This window comes from Piliocolobus tephrosceles, chromosome 9, assembly GCF_002776525.5.
Source record: "Piliocolobus tephrosceles isolate RC106 chromosome 9, ASM277652v3, whole genome shotgun sequence".
NCBI lineage: Eukaryota > Metazoa > Chordata > Mammalia > Primates > Cercopithecidae > Piliocolobus > Piliocolobus tephrosceles.
In genome coordinates, this window is record NC_045442.1 from 39,112,222 (window position 1) to 39,131,107 (window position 18,886).

General features: G+C 39.7%; 1 protein-coding gene across 2 annotated transcripts in view; it reads right to left on the bottom strand.

The window, feature by feature from the left end:
• The window catches only part of HELLS (helicase, lymphoid specific), a 53,745-nt gene that overhangs the window by 25,780 nt on the left and 9,079 nt on the right, over window positions 1-18,886 (bottom strand). For both annotated transcript variants that reach the window (XM_023226279.1, XM_023226280.1), the window contains exons 4-9: window positions 16,782-16,838; window positions 12,634-12,670; window positions 12,485-12,549; window positions 3,782-3,823; window positions 972-1,196; window positions 418-600 (exon numbers count right to left, since the gene is read on the bottom strand). In XM_023226279.1, coding sequence (XP_023082047.1) covers window positions 418-600; window positions 972-1,196; window positions 3,782-3,823; window positions 12,485-12,549; window positions 12,634-12,670; window positions 16,782-16,838 — 609 coding nt within the window. The remainder of the gene's footprint in view (window positions 1-417; window positions 601-971; window positions 1,197-3,781; window positions 3,824-12,484; window positions 12,550-12,633; window positions 12,671-16,781; window positions 16,839-18,886) is intronic.

Sequence of the window (18,886 nt, forward strand, 5' to 3'; positions counted from 1 at the left end):
AAAAAAAAAAAAAAAAAAAAAAAAAAAAAAAAAAACGCAGAAGGTAACGTGTATAGAAAAAAAGTTACAAAAAACAGAAAACTCGATTCCTCTCTTCTCAGCCTTTTGGCAAAGATCAAGTGAAGAATAAGCAGAATTTTTAATAAAATCTCTACCTAAGTCTGTCTCAGTTGAATCAAATTAACCAATGCAATGAAAATCATTCTGGAATATTTTAGGAAAGATGTCAGGGATTTCCAAAACCTATACTATATAAATTTAAATTAGGGTACTCCACAAATTGAGTAAGTCAAATCAGACAAAATATTTATACAGGAACCAATATAATTATAGGAGTTCTACAATTTAATTCCTACAACAATGAAGCATTAAAAAACATGTAAAATTATAATTTTAACATAAGGAAGCATGTCTTACATCTGGTGCAAATCTTTTGAACTCAGCCATCCAGTTAGGAAGTGTAGACAAAGGGCCACAGACAAGAAACGGTCCTGGTACTCCTCTCTGAATCATCAATGCAATAGTAGCAATGCACTGAACTGTCTTACCCAATCCCATTTCATCTGCTAAAATGCCATTAATTCCGTTTTCCCAAAGCATCTGGATGAAATAATAGATACTGTATTTAAACTCGGATATAACCAACTATAGGGTTACAATATTTTATTTCTTCTCTTTAAAAAAATCCCACACCCAAAGATGAGAATTATGTTAAAACTGATATATTCACACCATAAATTATAACAACACTGTGGAAAATCCTTTATCAAAGCCATAAAAGTGTTGGAAGTCATTAACAAGGAAATTTCCACATCTAAAAATTCAGGTTAAAGAAATCAGAAAGTAAGTATTCACACACAAATGTATAATAATGAAACATGACAGAAATGACTCCAGCTCTGGTACATCACATTATTAGGCTACTATAGAAATAAAACCAATATGTTGTATTAAAAATTACAATTCATTACCCTAAGCCATTCCATGCCTTCTACTTGGTACCATCGCATCACTCCTCCCGTGAAGTGCTTTGGTTGTTGAAAAGGTACTGGCTGACCATTACACTTCCGGACTGGGTCAAAAAAGAATTTAGTATTCTGCCTAACCGTTTGAGACAATCTATCTTTAATTATACTATTCGAATCTTTATTTTTCTGAAGATTTTCTACACAGAGATTAGTAGAGGAGTTTTCATCCTGTAGAGAAAAAAAGTTTAATAAGATGTGTTATACAAAATGCTGCTGTATGCCACCATTTATCAGAAAATGGAACTAACAAACTCTACTGAGTCCTATAATCATTAAGTATAGAAGACTAAGATCACATCTGGATTAAAAAACTGCAGACATCTTCATCCCTCTACAAATGAAAAGCTACTAAAAAAAACAATAACAGGCTGGCACAGTGGCTAATCCTATAATCATAGCACTTTGGGAAGCTGAGGCAGGAGGATCACCTGAACCCAGGTGTCCAAGACCACCCTGGACAACATGGCAAAACCCTGTCTCTACTAAAAATACAAAATATTAGCTGGGTGTGGTTGCACGCAACTGCCTGTATCCCAGCTACTTGGGAGGCTGAGGATCACTCGAACCCAGGAAGTCAAGGCTGCAGTGAGCCATGAACACAACCACTGTACTCCAGCCTGGGTGACAGGAGATTGCCTCAAAAAAATAGAAGAAAAGAAAATATAAAAAATCTGAGAATAACCCTTACAAATTAAAATCAGGCACATACTTTTGAAAAGATCATTAGAATTACACCTTTCTTCCAAACTTCTAATACTGTGACACTCAATTTATTAAACTGTTACACAAAAAATACAGTATGCATAAATAAGACGGGCAAAAGAGACGGGCAAAAGATACTAACAGATACTTTACAAAAGAAAACATATAGGCCAGGTATGGCGGCTCAGGCCTGTAATCCCAGCACTTTGGGAGGCCGAGGTGGGAAGATCACGAGGTGAAGAGATCGAAACCATCCTGGCCAAAATGGTGACACCCTGTCTCCACTAAAAGTACAAAAATTAGTTGAGTGTGGCTGCGTGCACCTGTTAGCCCAGTTACTTGGGAGGCTGAGGCAGGAGAATCGCTTGAACCCGGGAGGCAGAGGTGGCAGTGAGCCTGAGCCAAGATTGTACCATTGCACTCCAGCCTGGGCGACAGAGCTAGACTCCATCTCAAAAAAAAAAAAAAAAAAGAAAAAAAAAGAAAAAGAAAACATACAGTCATCAAGAACATAAAAATATACTCTACTTCAGTAGTAATTAGGAAAATGCAAGTTAAAAACCACACACATTGCCATTTCTCATTTAATAAAATAGCTGAAATTAAAAAGACTATCAAATGCTGACAATAATGTAAGCTGGAATTTTCAAACATGGCTGGCAAGAGAATAAAATAACGCATTTACCTTGGGGGGAAAAAGTCTGTACTTTCTTACGAACATACATTTGCCATGTAACCCAACAATTCCATTCCCAGGTACACGGGCAAAAAGTATGAAAACATGTCTACACATGGACTTGTATGCAAATTATTATAGCAACCTTACTCATAAAAGTCACAAATTGCAAACAACCCAAATGCCCATCAATAAGGGGATGGATGAGAAAATTGTAACATTCATTCAACAGAATACTAGTCAACAATAAGAAGAAACCAGTTACTAATATGCTCAACAACATAAATGAGTATCATAGACATGTTGAGTGGAAAGGAAATAATAAGTCATCCTATAAAAGGTGTACAAAGTGGCCTCCTCTGGGTTTAGGGGTGGAAAAATAATTAGAAAAACACAGAAGAGATCCCTCTACAATGGAAATGTTCTATACCTTCATTTGGATGGTGGTTACACAAGTGTACGCAAGTGTCAAAATTCATTAAAATACAGTACTTAACAACTATTTCTTCCTGACTGACTGTAAGTTATAAAATGAAGCCAAAATCCCATGGTAAATTATAGAAGATTACATCAAGACTTTATCTTAAAAATCCAACTAAATGTTTATCTAACTAAATCTTTAAAAATCCAACTAAACTGCACCCATAAACCAGTCCTTATACTTAACAAAAGAATAAAAATCAAGACAGTTTTATAGTATAAATTTTGGACAAAATTGTATGACCAAATAGAGTATCTCTCATTTTATAAACATAACATTAATTTCCCAAAGACCTAAAAATCTTTAATATGTAAATTAACTACTTGAAGTTCACATCCATTCATGAATATTTTCATGTCATGATTATTTTGCTTCCCTATGCAACCTCGTAATTTTAAGTACTTGAGCAATAAAAAGTGAGATAACAAGGAACCTCTCTACATAAAATGGGATAAGTGAAGAGGTGGCTCGAAAATCAAGCCTTCTCAAACAGAACTTTTAAGAAACTTTAAAAATCTTTAAGGTCTGAAGCAAGATTAAGGCATCCCTCATCAAAGGCATCCCTCACAGCTTCCATAAGATGACTCATGGTTTATATCCACATGGCTATGAGCACTTGTATCACTGCCAGATTCACAAGTTAAAAGCAACATTGCTAGACCCATAAATTAACACCTATACATCAAGAATCATGCAATAAAACACCTAACTAAAGTTGATACATAAAAAAGAAAAATATTGGATATGGAAGAAGTGAATACATAGGTATTTTTTTAAAGCAAAGAAACAGGATAAATAGTGAGAAAAATGTACATTGGTGATTACAGAACAAGGACTAATAACTGGGAAGTAAATATGACTTCTAAACTTAATCTTATATTATAAATCTCTTACCTCGTTCTCCTTTTTATTTTTTTTAGCCACAGACAAAATTTCCTAATAGTTTGAGAAAACAAAAACAAATTAATAATGTATGAGGTTCATTTATTTATTTATTCAACAAGCATTTATTCTGTGCTCATTTTGCCAGGCAATGAGGGTGAGATTCTCAAGATAATTAAAATATAGCGATCTAAAACTAGCAGTCTTCAGGCAGAAATAAGCCTATAGACATTACTGACTCATAATATTTCATAACATTCTAAGCTGATTTGGGAACACTTATACAATGGGATATTTCATCAAATACAGTGGTTTTCCAGGTTTTTTCTTTTAGTCTGAGATTAAGTACAAATTCACACATGGCAACAAACCTCTAGTCCTGTGGTCAGCAAACTACAGCCTGTACACCAACTCCAGCTAAGCGAATACATAGGTACTTTTTTAAAAGCAAAGAAATGGGATAAATTGGAACAAAGTTGGCCTCACTTGTTTACAGTTTGTGTATGGCTGCTTTCAAGTGACAATAGCAAAGTACAGGGTTAAGTAGTTGCCCACAAAACTACTCAAAAGCTAAAAATATTTTCTATCTGGCTATTTACAGAAAAAGTCTGGCAAACCATGTTACAGCCCACTTTAGACCTCTGTGGATAGACATCTGAGTTTGCATTCCTGGGTAAGAGGCAAAGACAGATAGATTAAAAATACAGAATAAAGTGCTCTGATTTTGAAGTACCTACTAGATGCTGATGGTAAGGAGACAAACAATACCTGAGTGTGTCACTCGGTGGCTTAGCAAATAATTATCTTACATAAAGTTATCTAAAAAGTTGTCACCAGGCTTCAACATTCAAGACAGTGAGGGCAGATTTCAAGCAGAGAGAATACAGAAGGTATAGGGGATGAAGTAGATTCAAAACAGCATTATCAAATTTAAGATTCATAGAAGAGTAACAGGACATGTAAGTAGGTGACACACACACATATATACACACAGGAATATGTGTATATCGTGTGCATATTAAGTATTATGTACATATACATATTCATATTCTAAGGCTGAGGCTAAAAGGAATTTATACCAGGAACTGATAAAGCTGTCCTGTAAAATGACTAGATAAAATGAAACTTTTGAAAGAACAATTTAGAAATAAATCAAAATCTATAAATAGCACCAATGAAGTATTCTTATTAAAAATTAAGCATGGCAACATGGTGAGATCCCATCTCTACAAAAAATATAAAAGTTGGCTGGGCTTGGTGGTGCACACCTGTAGTCCCAGCTACTCAGGAGGATGAGGTGGGAGGATTGCTTGAGCCCAGGAGTCAGAGGTTGCAATGAGCCGAGATGGCACCATTGCACTCCACCCTGGGCAACAGAGCAAGACCCTACTTCCCTCGACAAAAAAAACAAAAATTAGAAAAAACCTTAATCACAAACTTCTGTATTTAACTTATAGTTACTATAGTTAACAGGAAACACAAGAGGCAGAGAAATTATGGGGATACAATCAGTAAAGTCCAGAATGTGGGGAATTATACAGAATTACTCATTTTCTTCAACAAATAATGTTTCTTAAAAAAGATGAAAGACACTCTAGACCTAAAAGAGAACTAAGACACATATTAATCAAACGCAATTTATGTAACTTTTTTGGATCCTGATTTGAACCAACCATTTTTTAAAAATGTATTAGCTAAGCAGATCACAGTGGGAAGTGCCTATACTCCCCGTACTGCTACTCAGGACACTGAGGCAGGAGGATCATGTGAGCCCAGGTGTTTGAGGTGTAGTCACTATGACAATACTCAGGAATAGCCACTGCACTCCAGTCTCGTCAATACAGCAAGCCCCCATCCCTAAAAATAAAAATTAGCCTATTGAGAAATTTAAATATTAAGGAATTACCATCGACTTTCAAAAGTGTGGTAACTGTATTGTGGTTATGGTTCAAAAGTCTTGGCCGGGCATGGTGGCTCACGCCTGTAATCCCAGCACTTTGGGAAGCCAAGGCGGGCAAATCACAAGGTCAGGAGTTTGAGACCAGCCTGGCCAACTCAGTGTCAATACGAAAAATACAAAAAATTAGCTGGGCGTGGTGGCAGGCACTTGTAATCCCAGCTACTTGGGAGGCTGAGACAGGAGACTCACTTGAACCCAGGAGGCGAAGGTTGCAGTGAGCTGAGATCCCACCACTGCACTCCAGCCCAGGTGATAGTGTGAGACTCCATCTTAAAAAAAAAAAAAAAAAAAAAAAGTCTTGCTCAGCTTTCTCTAAAAATATCCCAGAATTAAAAAGTGATTGACCGGGCAGGGTGGCTCATGCCTATAATCCCAGCACTTTGGGAGGTCAAGACGGGCGGATCACCTGAGGTCAGGAGTTCGAGACCAGCTTGACCAACATGGAGACACCCCGTCTCTAATAAAAGTATAAAATTAGCGGGGCGTGATAGCGCATGCCTATAATCCCAGCTACTTGGGAGGCTGAGGCAAGAGAATTGCTTGAACCTGAGAGGCAGAGGTTGCAGTGAGCCGAGATCATCCCATTGCACTCCAACCTGGGCAAGAGGGAAACTCCGTCTCAAAAAAAAAAAGTGATAAAGGTGGACATTCAATTTACTATCCTCTAAATATTTGTAATTTTTCAGATTTTCCATAATACAAAGAAAAAGAATACACATATACGAAAATGTTAGTGATTATCTGTTTGACAGCTTTTCAGGTGATTTTCTTATATTTTGTTTATTCTCAAATTTTTCTACAAGAAAATGCAATTCCTTGTGAAACCATAAAAAGTAATGGAGGTTATGAGTGATTAAATTTGCTCCAGAAAAACCAATCTGGTACTCTTGACAATGAATGAGAGCTATACTAGGATTATAAAAATCAATTAAGAAACAACTAATAATAGGGCAGAGTAAGGGCATAAACACCAGAGTAGCAGCGAATGAAATGACTCACAGAAATTGATAAAAATCTAGATATATAAGGAAATTCAGATAACCTCCTAAATTCTGTTTCGAATGACACAGTAGATATTGGTTCTGACATTAACACCAAAGAGAAAACAAAAGAGCAAGATTGGGAAGAAAGAGAGGAAAAGATAAATTGTTTGCTTTGGGCTAGATTATCAATTTCAAAGATCCCAATAAATTCAACTGACAGACGTAGAACTGCTCCACTGCACAATGTGTAAGGAAATACGTACAGGCTACTTTAAGAAAAAAAAAAAGGGCCGGACACAGTGGCTCACACCTATAATCCCAGCCCTTTGGGAGGCCGAGGCAGGCGGATCATGAGGTCAAGAGATTGAGACCATCCTGGCCAAAATGGTGAAACCCCATCTCTACTAAAACTACAAAAATTAGCTGGGTGTGGTGGCGCATGCCTGTAGTCCCAGCTACTTGGAGATGCTGAGTCAGGAGAATCGCTTGAGGCGGAGTTGAGCTGTACCGAGTCAAGATCGCAGCACCACACTCCACCCTGGCAACAGAGCAAGACTGTCTCCAGATAAAAAAAAAACCAGGATCTCATTCTCTTGCCCATGCTGCAGTGCAGTAGCACAATCTCACCTCACTGCAGCCTTGACCTCCCCAGGCTCAGGTGATCCTCTTACCTCAGCCCCCTGTGTAGCTGGGACCAAAGCTGTGCACCACCACGCCTGGCTAATTTCTTTTTTTTTGTAGAGACAGGATTTCACCATGTTGCCCAAACTAGTCTCAAACTCCTGGGCTTAAGTGATCCTCCCACCTTGGTCTCTCAAAGTGCTGGTATAACAGGTGTCAGGCATCATGTCCAGTCCAGCCTACTCTTAAAAAGCTTAGAAATAGGGTGGTGTAGTGGCTCACGCCTGTAATACCACACTTTGGGAGGCCAAGGTGGGTGGATCACCTGAGATCAGGAGTTCGAGACCAGCTTGACCAACATGGAGAAACCCCGTCTCTACTAAAAATACAAAATTTGCCAGGCGTGGTGGCACATGCCTGTAATCCTAGCTACTCGGGAAGGCTGAGGCAGGAGAATCACTTGAACCTGGAACGCGGAGGTTGCAATGAGCCAATTTGGTGCCATTGCACTCCAGCCTGGGCAACAAGAGCGAAACTCTGTCTCAAAAAAAAAACTTGGAAATAAAGAATAGAAAACAGGGCAATCTAGAAAGACTGGTTCAAAAATTTTTGTTCTGCAGACACGAAAACACAATGTATCTATAATTGAAAGGCAAAGACCCAGTGAGGAAGGAAAAGGTGAAGAAATAGACGGGATAATTTGGAGGAGCAGGGTTCACAGTGACAGAACATTCAATAGCGGTAACACATCTCCAAATGCATTCGTAGATTTAGAGATTCTTCAGCAAGTAACCTGAGATGCAAATAATGAAAAGAATTTAGGCAAAGAGGAAAAGAGAGCAGGAAATTCAGTAAATATACAGAAGAAAGAAATAACAGTAAATGAAAGAATAACTGGTCAGGGGCCAGGCATGGTGGCTCACACCTGTAATCCCAGCACTTTGGAAGGCAGAGGCAGGCAGATTACTTTGGGTCAGGAGTTTGAGACCAGTCTGGCCAACATGGTGAAACCACCTCTCTACCCAAAAATACAAAAACTTAGCCAGGCGTGGTTGCACGTGCCTGTAGTCCCAGGTGCTGGACTACTCGGGGAGCTGAGGTGACAGAATTGCTTGAACTGGGAGACGGAGGTTGCAGTGAGCCGAGATCGTGCCACTGCACTCCAGCCTGGGCCACACAGTGAAACCTTGTCTCAAAAAAAAAAAAAAAAAAAAAAAAAAGAAAAGAAAAAGAAAAGGAAAGAAAGAAAAACTGCTATGCTCACAGATCTCTGAACACACTAGCCAAGTGATTCACCAAAATGAAAATTTGCTTAAAATCTTTCAATAGCTTCCTACTTTACTTACGGCAGCCTTAAACTCCTGACCATGCTTACATCTACAGCTTCATCCTTCCTTCATCACTCTTTTCACTTATATACAAATTGGAGGCATATATAATTTCCTTCAAGTTTTTTTAAACTGCCAGTCTCTCTTGACCCTGGATATTTGTTCAATGCTTTAATTTCTTCCTAAAACATTCCCCCCTACTATCTTCCCTGTAATTTACTCTTTCCCTATTAATCCCACCTTTAAATAATTTAACTTTTATTCTTCAAGTCACAACATAGATATCATTTCCTTTTCCTAGATGAAAACGTTCAGGAACTGCATGCCTGAGTGAAGAGCCCCTCTAATATGATATATAAACATCCAATTACCAACCAGGCACAGTGGCTCAGACCTGTAATCCAAGCACTTTGGGAGGCCGAGGCAGGAGCCCAAAAATTCAAGACCAGCCTAGACAACACGACAAAACCCCATCTTTACAAAAAATACAAAAATCAGCCAGGCCTGGTGGCACATGCACAGTGTCCCTGCTACTGGGAAGTTTGAGATAGGAAGATCACTTGAGTCTGGGAGGTTGAGGCTGCAGTGAGCTGAGACTGTGCCAGCTGCATTCAAGCCAGGGTAACAGAAACATTGTCTCAAAAAAAAAAAAAATTCTATTTCATTTACTACTTACTCCTATATATTTCTCTGTATGTAGGCTAAGGTGAAGACAGCGTTTACCTTTCTTTACTAATGGATTTAATCCACCTATGACAAAGTTTGCTCCAAACCAATATTCCACAACCATTTAACAAATTAAATAAACAGCTGTATGACTGGCTAAACTTCAGTATGGCATATTAAAAGTGGTTTTTCGGGTGCAGCACACCAACATGGCACAAGTATACATATGTAACAAACCTGCACGTTATGCACATGTACCCTAGAACTTAAAGTATAATAATAAATAAATAAATAAATAAATAAATAAATAAATAAATAAATAAAAGTGGTTTTTCTTTTTTGAGACAGAGTTTCACTCTTGTTGCCCAGGCTGGAGTACAATGGTGCCATCTTGGCTCACCGCAACCTCCGCCTCCAGGGTTCAAGCAATTCTCCTGCCTCAATCTGCCCGAGTAGCTGGGATTACAGGCATGTGCCACTACGCCCAGCTAATTTTGTATTTTTAGTAGAGATGGGGTTTCTCCATGTTGGTCAGGCTGGCCTGGAACTCTTGACCTCAGGTGATCCTCCCACCTTGGCCTCCCAAAGTGCTGGGGTTACAGGCATGAGCCACTACGCCCAACTTAAAAGTGTTTTAAACTGCAAGTTGAATGGATACCATAATCAATTTCGGTGGGCCCTGTTTTTTTTTTTGGAGACAAGAGTCTTGCTCCGTTGCCCAGGCTGGAGTGCAGTGGCATGATCTCAGCTCACTGCAACCTCTGCCTCCTAGGTTCAAACAATTCTCCTGCCTCAGCCTTCTGAGTAGCTAGGACTACAGGCACGAGCCACCATTCCCAGTTAATTTTTGTATTTTTAGTAGAGATGGGGTTTCATCATGTTGGCCAGACAGGTTTCGAACTCCTAGCCTCACGTGATCCACCCGCCTCAGTCTCCCAAAGCACCGGGATTACAGGCATGAGCCACTGCTCCCAGCCCCCTGACGATTATTTTTCAATGAAAAACTATCGCTGCATCCCTAGAGAAAAGGAAAAGTATTATGTAAATTTTTCTTATGAAAAGCTAAAAAGTCTGAACTTCAGGTAAAAGAACAACAGTAGACAATAGAGTTGTGCTTTTTATTAAATATAAGAATGCGGCCGGGAATGGTGCCTCATGCCTGTAATCCCAGCACTTTGGGAGATGAAGGCGTGAGGATCACCTGAGGTCAGTAGTTCAAGACCATTCTGGCCAACATGGCAAAACCCTGTCTCTACTAAAAATACAAATAGGCACCTGTAATCCCAGCTTCTCACAGTTTGAGGCATAAGAATTGCTTGAATCTGGGAGGCAGAGCTTGCAGCAGTGAGCCTAGATCGTGCGTGCCACTGCACTCCAGCCTGGGGACAGAGCAAGACTCTGTCTCCAAGAAAAAAGAGAATGTGACACATTAAAAACACGCTAAGGAACTGGTCTGTCAGGACTGAAGATGCTCTAATTCATTCATATTTTGAAGCAAAAAGTGAGAAATGAAAAAAATAAGTTGGTTTTAGAAATGAGCATATGATTTCAGTTTCGTAAAAGTCTTCAACAAAGAACAAGAATAAAGTTCTTAAGGTTAGGGGTTACAAAAAGTTAAATTATAGTAACAATTTCTGACTAGGCCAGGCTCAGACTCCTTTAAAAAAAAGCTGATACCATCTTTTTCCCTAAAACACTTCTCTGCTCTGGTCAGTGTCTTTACTACCCTACCCTTTCCCCCCACCTCTCCACAACATACTATATGTAATTTTAAGTTCTATGCCCACGCCTGTTGTTTCCACAGTTCCTTACAAAATACAAGTCTACTAGGTACTTTACAACCACAAGATAATTGGTAGAGTCAAAGCTATTACTGTTTTCCATAATAACCCAAATAAGGAAACCAGCATAGGCCGGGAGCAGTGGCTCACGACTATAATCCCAGCACTTTGGGAGGCCAAGGCAGGCGGACCACCTGAGGTCAGGAGTTCAAGATCCGTCTGGGCAACACGGTGAAACCCCATCGCTACTAAAAACACAAAATTAGCCGGGCGTGGTGGCACATGCCTGTAATCTCAGCTACTCAGGAGGCTGAGGCAGGAGAAACGCTTGAACATGGGAGGCGGAGGATGCGGTGAGCTGAGACTGCACCATTGCACTCCAGCCTGGGCAATAACAGTAATCTCTGTCTCACCCCCGTCCCCCTCCCCAAAAAAAAGAAAACCAGCATAAAGCTGGGCACACTGGCTCACACCTGTACTCTTCAGCAGTTTGGGGGGCTAAAGCAAGAGGATCGTTTGAACCCAGGAGTTCAAGAGCAGCCTAGGCAACATACGAGACTTCATTGCTACAAAAAATTTAAAAATTAGTCAGCTGTGCATGGTGTCACACACCTATAGTCCCAGCTACTCAGGGGGCTGAGGTAGGAGGATCACTTGAGCCCATGAGGTTGAGGCTGCAGTGAGCCATGATTGCGCCACTGCACTCCAGCCTGAGTCTCAGAGTGATACCCTGTCTCAAAAAAAGAAAAGAAGAAAAAAAAAAAGAAGGAAGCTAGAAAGGCAGAAAGGAAGGAAGGAAGGAAACAAAAGAAGGAAAGAAAAGAAAACCAGAACAACCTAAAGGTATAAGTCTATTTGCCACTTAAGTGAGGACGTGCGCAATGGCTCACGCCTGTAATCCGGCATTTTAGGAGACCGAGGTGGGCGGATCACCTTAAGTGAGGAGTTCAAGACCAGCCTGGCCAACATGGTGAAACCCCATCTCTACTAAAAATACAAAAATTAGCCAGGCGTGGTGGTGGGCGCCTGTTATCCCAGCTACTTGGGAGGCTGGGACAGGAGAATCGCTTGAACCCGTGAGGTGGAGGCTGCAGCGAGCCAAGGCAGCATGGACCACAGAGCTCCACCTCAAAAAAAAAAAAAAAAAAGTCTATGAAGGTCAGATGACATTAGTTTCAGATTAGTCTCAAGTCTACTGTAGGTTGGCAGATAGCTTCAAATATTTTGGCAACTTCATCTATAAATGATATATAATATTAAATTAAAAACATATTTGATGTGATATTGAATATTCAATCCTTACAGCTTTAAGGTGGTTTAAAACCTACATTTTACTCAACATCAAATGTTAGGTACCCTCTCCCTTTTATTTTTACCTCTTTTGACATGACCTCTGAAATATTGTATGATTCATCTTCTCTTCCTCTTTTTTTCCTCATAACTATAAAAAAAAATTTTATTTTTGATAGCAATTAAAATAGAAATATAAACACATATTATTCAAAACTAGAATAAGGATGTTTACCTGGCTTTTCTTCGCTTGCATCAATTGAATTTTTACCCTACAAAACAAGGATTCAGAATATTGATTTTACTAAAGTACTTTATAGTATTATACATTAAAAGGCACTGATTAACTTGAGAAAAAAAATGTTTCTTGCAGTCGAGCCACATCCACAATTTTTCACTATTATACTTACCTACATGTAATATTTTCTGTATTTCCCTACTACAACTTGTTCATAATCTCTGCTTTTTCCCAAGGGTTCTACTTCTGTCCATTATTTTTCCATTTAGAAGAGAAATTTCAAAATTAAACATAGCTGGCATTTCATTGTTTTTTGGAGACGGAGTTTCACTCTTGTTGCCCAGGCTAGTGTGCAATGGTACAATCTCAGCTCACTGCAACCTCTGCCTCCCAGGTTCAAGAGATCCCCCTGCCTCAACCTCCCGAGTAGCTGGGATTACAGGCACCTGCCACCATACCCGGCTAATTTTTGTATGCTTAGTAGAGATGGGGTTTCACCATTTTGGCCAGGCTACTCTTGAATTCCTGACCTTAGGTGATCCACTCGCCTAGGCCTCCCAAAGCACTGTGATTACAGGCGTGAGGCACTGCGCTCAGCCCACAGTTGGCATTTTTATTTAGAAATACCATGTACATCTTTATACATTATGCTGAAGATATTCAGTAGGTAGGGAATTGAAAGAATATTCATTGTGAATGAAATTCATACATGAAACATAACCCAAAGCAGAAATAAAAGAGAATACTAATTGAAAATTATTAGTGAGGAAGGTAAGGGAAATGAGATGTTAAGAAACAGTTTCCGGCCAGGTGCAGTGGCTCACGCCTATAATCCCAGCACTTTAGAAGGACTAGGTAGTAGAATGCTTGAAGTCAGGAGTGCAAGACCAGCTTGGGCAACAAAGCAAGATCCCCATCTCTTTAAAAAATGTAAAAATTAGCTGAGCATGGTGGTGTGCACCTGTAGTTTCAGCTACTCAGGAGGCTGAGGTGGGAAGATGGCTTGACCCCAGGAGTTCAAAGCTGTAGTGAACTACTATGGTGCTACTGAACTCTAGCCTGGGCTACTGAGACATCACCTCTAAAAATTTTTTTAAGTTTCAATATAAGAGTTGGGAAACTATTATATCAAGAATAGGTGAACAACATGTATGATAAAATGACAAATATATATATATAATGAATTTTTAAATTAAGTTACAAAGTCTGAAGATTAAACAAGAAAACACCAAAAAAGGACTGGTGCCATTAGAGTAGGCAAAACAGTTGACACCTTTAAGAAAAAAGCAGAGGGGAAAAAAATCAAAACCCTGATATAAACAGCTAGGTGGAATAAAGTGAAGGATATATTAAAATTAACAGGTTCAAGAGCAGGGAATAAATGACTAAGCCAGTAAAATTATCATATAAATAAAAACATGTTCTTCAAAACCCCTAGGTAAGGCCAGTTGTGCTAGCTCATGCCTGTAATCCTAGCACTTTGGGAGCCAAGGTGTGGGTGTAGGGGACAGCTTGAGCCCAGGAGTTCGAGATCAGCCTGGGCAACATAGTGAATGAAGCCCTGGCTCTATGAAAATAACAATCTGAAAAGCTCTAGGTCTCTGAAATTAGCGAGTGAGTCAAGGATCAGCGGTTTTTTTGTTTTTTTAGAGATGGTGTCTTGCTCTGTCACCCAGGCTGGAGTCCAGTAGCATGAGCTCAGCTCACTGCAACCTCCGCCTCCAAGGATCAAGTGATTCTCCTGTGTCAGCCTCCCAGGTAGCTGGGATTACAGGTACCCGCCATCACACCTGTCCAATTTTTGTGGTTTTGGTAGAGACTGGGTTTCACCATGTTGGCCAGGTTGGTCTCCAGCTTTTGACCTCAGGTGATCCGGGATTACAGATGTGAGCCATCATGCCTAGCCCATTTTTATTTTTTTAATACTCTCTCTCAGTAGACTCAGTATTACCAGTTTTATTTATTTATTTATTTATTTATTTATTTATTTATTTATTTAGAAACAGAGTTTCCCTCTATGGCCCGGACTAGAGTACAGTGACACAGTCTTGGCTCACTGCAACCTCTGCCAACCGTGTTCAAGTGATACTCGTGCCTCAGCCTCCCAAGTAGCTGGGACTACAGGCACATTATCACCACGCCCAGCTAATTTTTTGTATTTTTAGCAGAGACAGGGTCTTACCATGTTGACCAGGCTGGTCTCGAACTCCTGGCCTCAAGGAATCCATCTGCCTCAGACTCCCAAAGTGCTGGGATAGGCATGAGCCACCACACCTAGCAGTATTACCAGTTTTAAATAATGGGTTTTGTTACAAAATAGTCTGCAAAATACTTTATCAGGCATTTTAACATCACCATTAACTAGCCTAAGAATCAAGTAACTGGACTTAATCTCAGGACTTTGGGAGCCCAAGGCAAGAGGATCATAAGGTCAGGAGTTGAAGACCAGCCTGGTCAAGATGGTGAAACCCTGCCTCTACTAAAAATACAAAAATTAGCCAGGTGTGGTGGCAGGCACCTGTAATCCCAGCTACTTGGGAGGCTGAGGCAAAAAATTGCTTGAACCCAGGAGGCGGAGGTTGCAGTGAGCCGAAATCACGCCACTGCTTTCCAGCCTAGGTGACAGTGAGACTACACCTCAAAAAAATAAATAAATAAAAATAAAGGCAGTTTAGCATAGAAGCTAAGTAGAAGTTCTTAAACTAATCTTGGGTTCAAATCCATAATTTTCAGCAAGTTAGAGTCAGCTCTCATTATCTGCAGTACTTGTGGTTCAATAAAATCACTATGACTAATGACTTATTGCCCCTAGGAAATATACAGTTGGGCCCCTGACTCTGGTTATGACATTCTCAACCAACAAACACAACCCTGTTTTCTTTGTGTTTCTGTTTTTAAAGGTATCTTTAATACTGAATTCAGGGCCGGCCAAGCGCAGTGGCTCACGCCTGTAATCCCAGCACTTTGGGAGGCCGAGGTGGGTGGATCACGAGGTCAGGAGTTCGAAACCAGCCTGCCCAATATGGTGAAACCCCGTCTCTACTAAAAATACAAAAATTAGCCAGGCATGGTGGCACGCACCTGTAGTCCCAGCTACTCGGGTGGCTGAGGCAGAAGAATTGCTTGAACCCAGGAGGTGGAGGTAGCAGTGAGCTGACACTGCACCACTGCACTCCAGCCTGGGCGACAGAGCAAGACTCTGTCTCAAAAAAATAAAAATAAAAATAAAAATAAAATAAAATAATAATTAACTCATGGCCAACAGCACTGTACCTCATGCCTAAATGAAGCTTACCCAAGACACACTTTCTCCATATGGCACAGCTTTTTTGTACTTAGAAACACTAGACAGCACTTTGTTACACTTGGGAGCCATTTTAACAGCAAAATCACCAGGAAAAAGCACACAAAAATGCAAAAATCATGGTGCTAAATGAAGACCATGAGAAGGACATATGCTTGACATACATATGGTAGCTGAAAACAAAGCACAGCAACCCATGTTTGAGCTGAGCTTGGAACATATGTATTGGAAGACTAAAATTATTTGCTGCTCTGAACATAAGCATGTCCAAAAATGACCATGACGGTGTTACGAATCTTGACTCTGGGGTTACAAATAAATTTAAGTGAGTTGGGGAATTCACAAATATAGAATCCTTGAATAATGAAGAATGACTGTTCTTTATCTCCTTGCATCAGCCTATTTATGTAAAATGGGGGAGAAAAGTACCTCTACCTAATAAGAACTGTTGTGAGAGTAAGAGAAAACAGGCCGGGCGCGGTGGCTCACGCCTGTAATCCCAGCACTTTGGGAGGCCGAGGCGGGTGGATCACGAGGTCAAGAGATCAAGACCATCCTGGCCAACACAGTGAAACCCCGTCTCTACTAAAAATACAAAAAATTAGTCGGGCGTGGTGGCGGGCGCCTGTAGTCCCAGCTACTTGGGAGGCTGAGACGGGAGAATGGCGTGAACCCGGAAGGCGGAGCTTGCAGTGAGCTGAGGCGACAGAGTGAGACTCCATCTCAAAAAAAAAAAAAAAAAAAGTTAAAGTTAAACAGATGATCAAAAAAGTCAGAAGATAACAAAAGTATTTCTTCAATATTTAAATGACATAAAAAATATTCTGGCTGGTTATATTACCTTTTTAACTTTTAAAGACTCCTTTTTTCTCTCCAATTTTTCTTTCTTCTTCTGTTCCTGTAAGATAATTTTTTCTTATGTCACAAGTGGGAAGTGCAACATTAAAAAAAAAACACGCATATCAATTCTCAAATAACTGACGTTTACAATGAGAAACTAAGGTCTATCATAATTAAAAAACGGGGAGGAACTTGTACTTCAACAAGCCTTTATGGACTAATGGGACAGATTTACCCTCCTGCCTTAAACTAAAATCCAGATAAAATTTATTAAACAGTGGTTTTCAGACAACATGCAGTAACGAACTGTAAACATTGACAAAAGGGAAACAAGGTTAATCTTCTGACTGCCCAGCTTACTGCCTGATACAATTTTAAAGTACAAATAATGGAGAAAACTCCAAACAGAGCCCAACAGTCTCTTTGTGTTGAGGAGACAGAACCCAAAACTTAAGCAGTAGCATTCCCAGGGTCAAGTACCAGAGAGGACAGAGCTGCACAAAAGCAGCTGTTATCTCTCTCTCGGGCTGAGTACTGGTAAGTGCATGGTAGCCAAGGCCAGGAGAAAAGTCACCAGAAAGAAGCAGGTGGAACCTCTCATGTTCCAAGGGGTCAGGCATAATAAGGTATACCTCACATTCTCTCAGCCAAAGTAGAAAGTCCTATTAATATAAAGGGCATCAAATAGAGTGCTCAAGAAAGGGATCAACTTATTCCTAGACTAAAAGCTATTCTAGACATACTCTTACAAACGTTTAAAAGACACCAAAAATTCAAACCATTTCCAAGAGGTGATGAAAGGGGTAGATGCTGTGTAACTCATTAAGTTGAATATTTGTTTTTCCATTTGTTTTACTTTACCATAAAAAAGCAATGAAAAGGTTTCAAACAAAGGAAAAAGGAGATTTTATAAACACAGCAAAATTTAAACAATAATTGGTAAATGTGGGTGATGGGAACACAGGGACTTACTGTATTCTCTCAATTTGCACAAGTTTTTAAATCTTCATAACAGTCTAGTGGAAAGACAAACAATAAATACAATAAATGATGTATATCAGATGAAAAGTGCAATGGGAAGAACAGAACAAGGTAAAGAGAATCAGGTGTGTCAGCAACTTTCTTAAAATTGTGAGGGCAGGTCTCATCTAGAAACCATTTAAGTCGAGGCTTGAAGATGAAGTTAAGCCATGCAGTTATTTAGAGGAAGAAGGTTCCAGGAATAAAATAGCAAGGGCAAAAGCCCAAGACAGGAAACACATCTGGAGACAGGTCTGAAAGGTAATGGGATTGAGGGAGGCAGTCAAATTGCTTACAGACATATAGATATTATCAGGACTTTCACTTTTCAGAAACAACATAAGCTAGGAGACAGTGAAACATCTTTAAAGTACTCTAAGAAATAAAGTACTAAAGAAAAACAATTATTTACCCAGTAAAAATATATTTCAAAAATGAAGATAAGTGAAGACATTCAGACATATGAAAGCTAAAAGAACACATCACCAACAGAAAATGCAAATGACCCTATAATAACAGAAAACCGATCAATTGGCTATCTGTGGATAGAACATGGGGTAGGGATGGGGGAGAAGAAATATAAATGAGATGAATTCTTTGGAATCAGTGGGTATGTCCACTATCATGATTGTTATGCCTTCACAAGTATATCCCTATATCAAAACTTAGGGAATTGTACATTTTAAATATGTGCAGTTTAGTGTATGTCAATTACACCCCAATAACGACATTTCTTAATGGAATCCTTCTCAGGAATAAAAAGAATGACCTACAGAAAAACATGACATGAATTAATCTCAAAAATACACTGAGCAAAAGTAACAAGACAAAGAGTGCATATGTGCAAGAATATTGAGAAAAAAACAAACTCAGTTTCTCCCTACATACTCAACAATCAACACAAAAGACTTCTGTGACCCCGTGTGGGGGAGTTTTCCCTATACACCAAACAAGCATTTCTGCAGTGACACCGGCTGGGTGTCCTCTATTGTAATTAAATTCTGACACTATCTACCGGGTGACAGCACCATACCCCATAGGTTGAGGGTTCAGTTCCCAAGACTTTACCTACCAGTTCCAGATGCC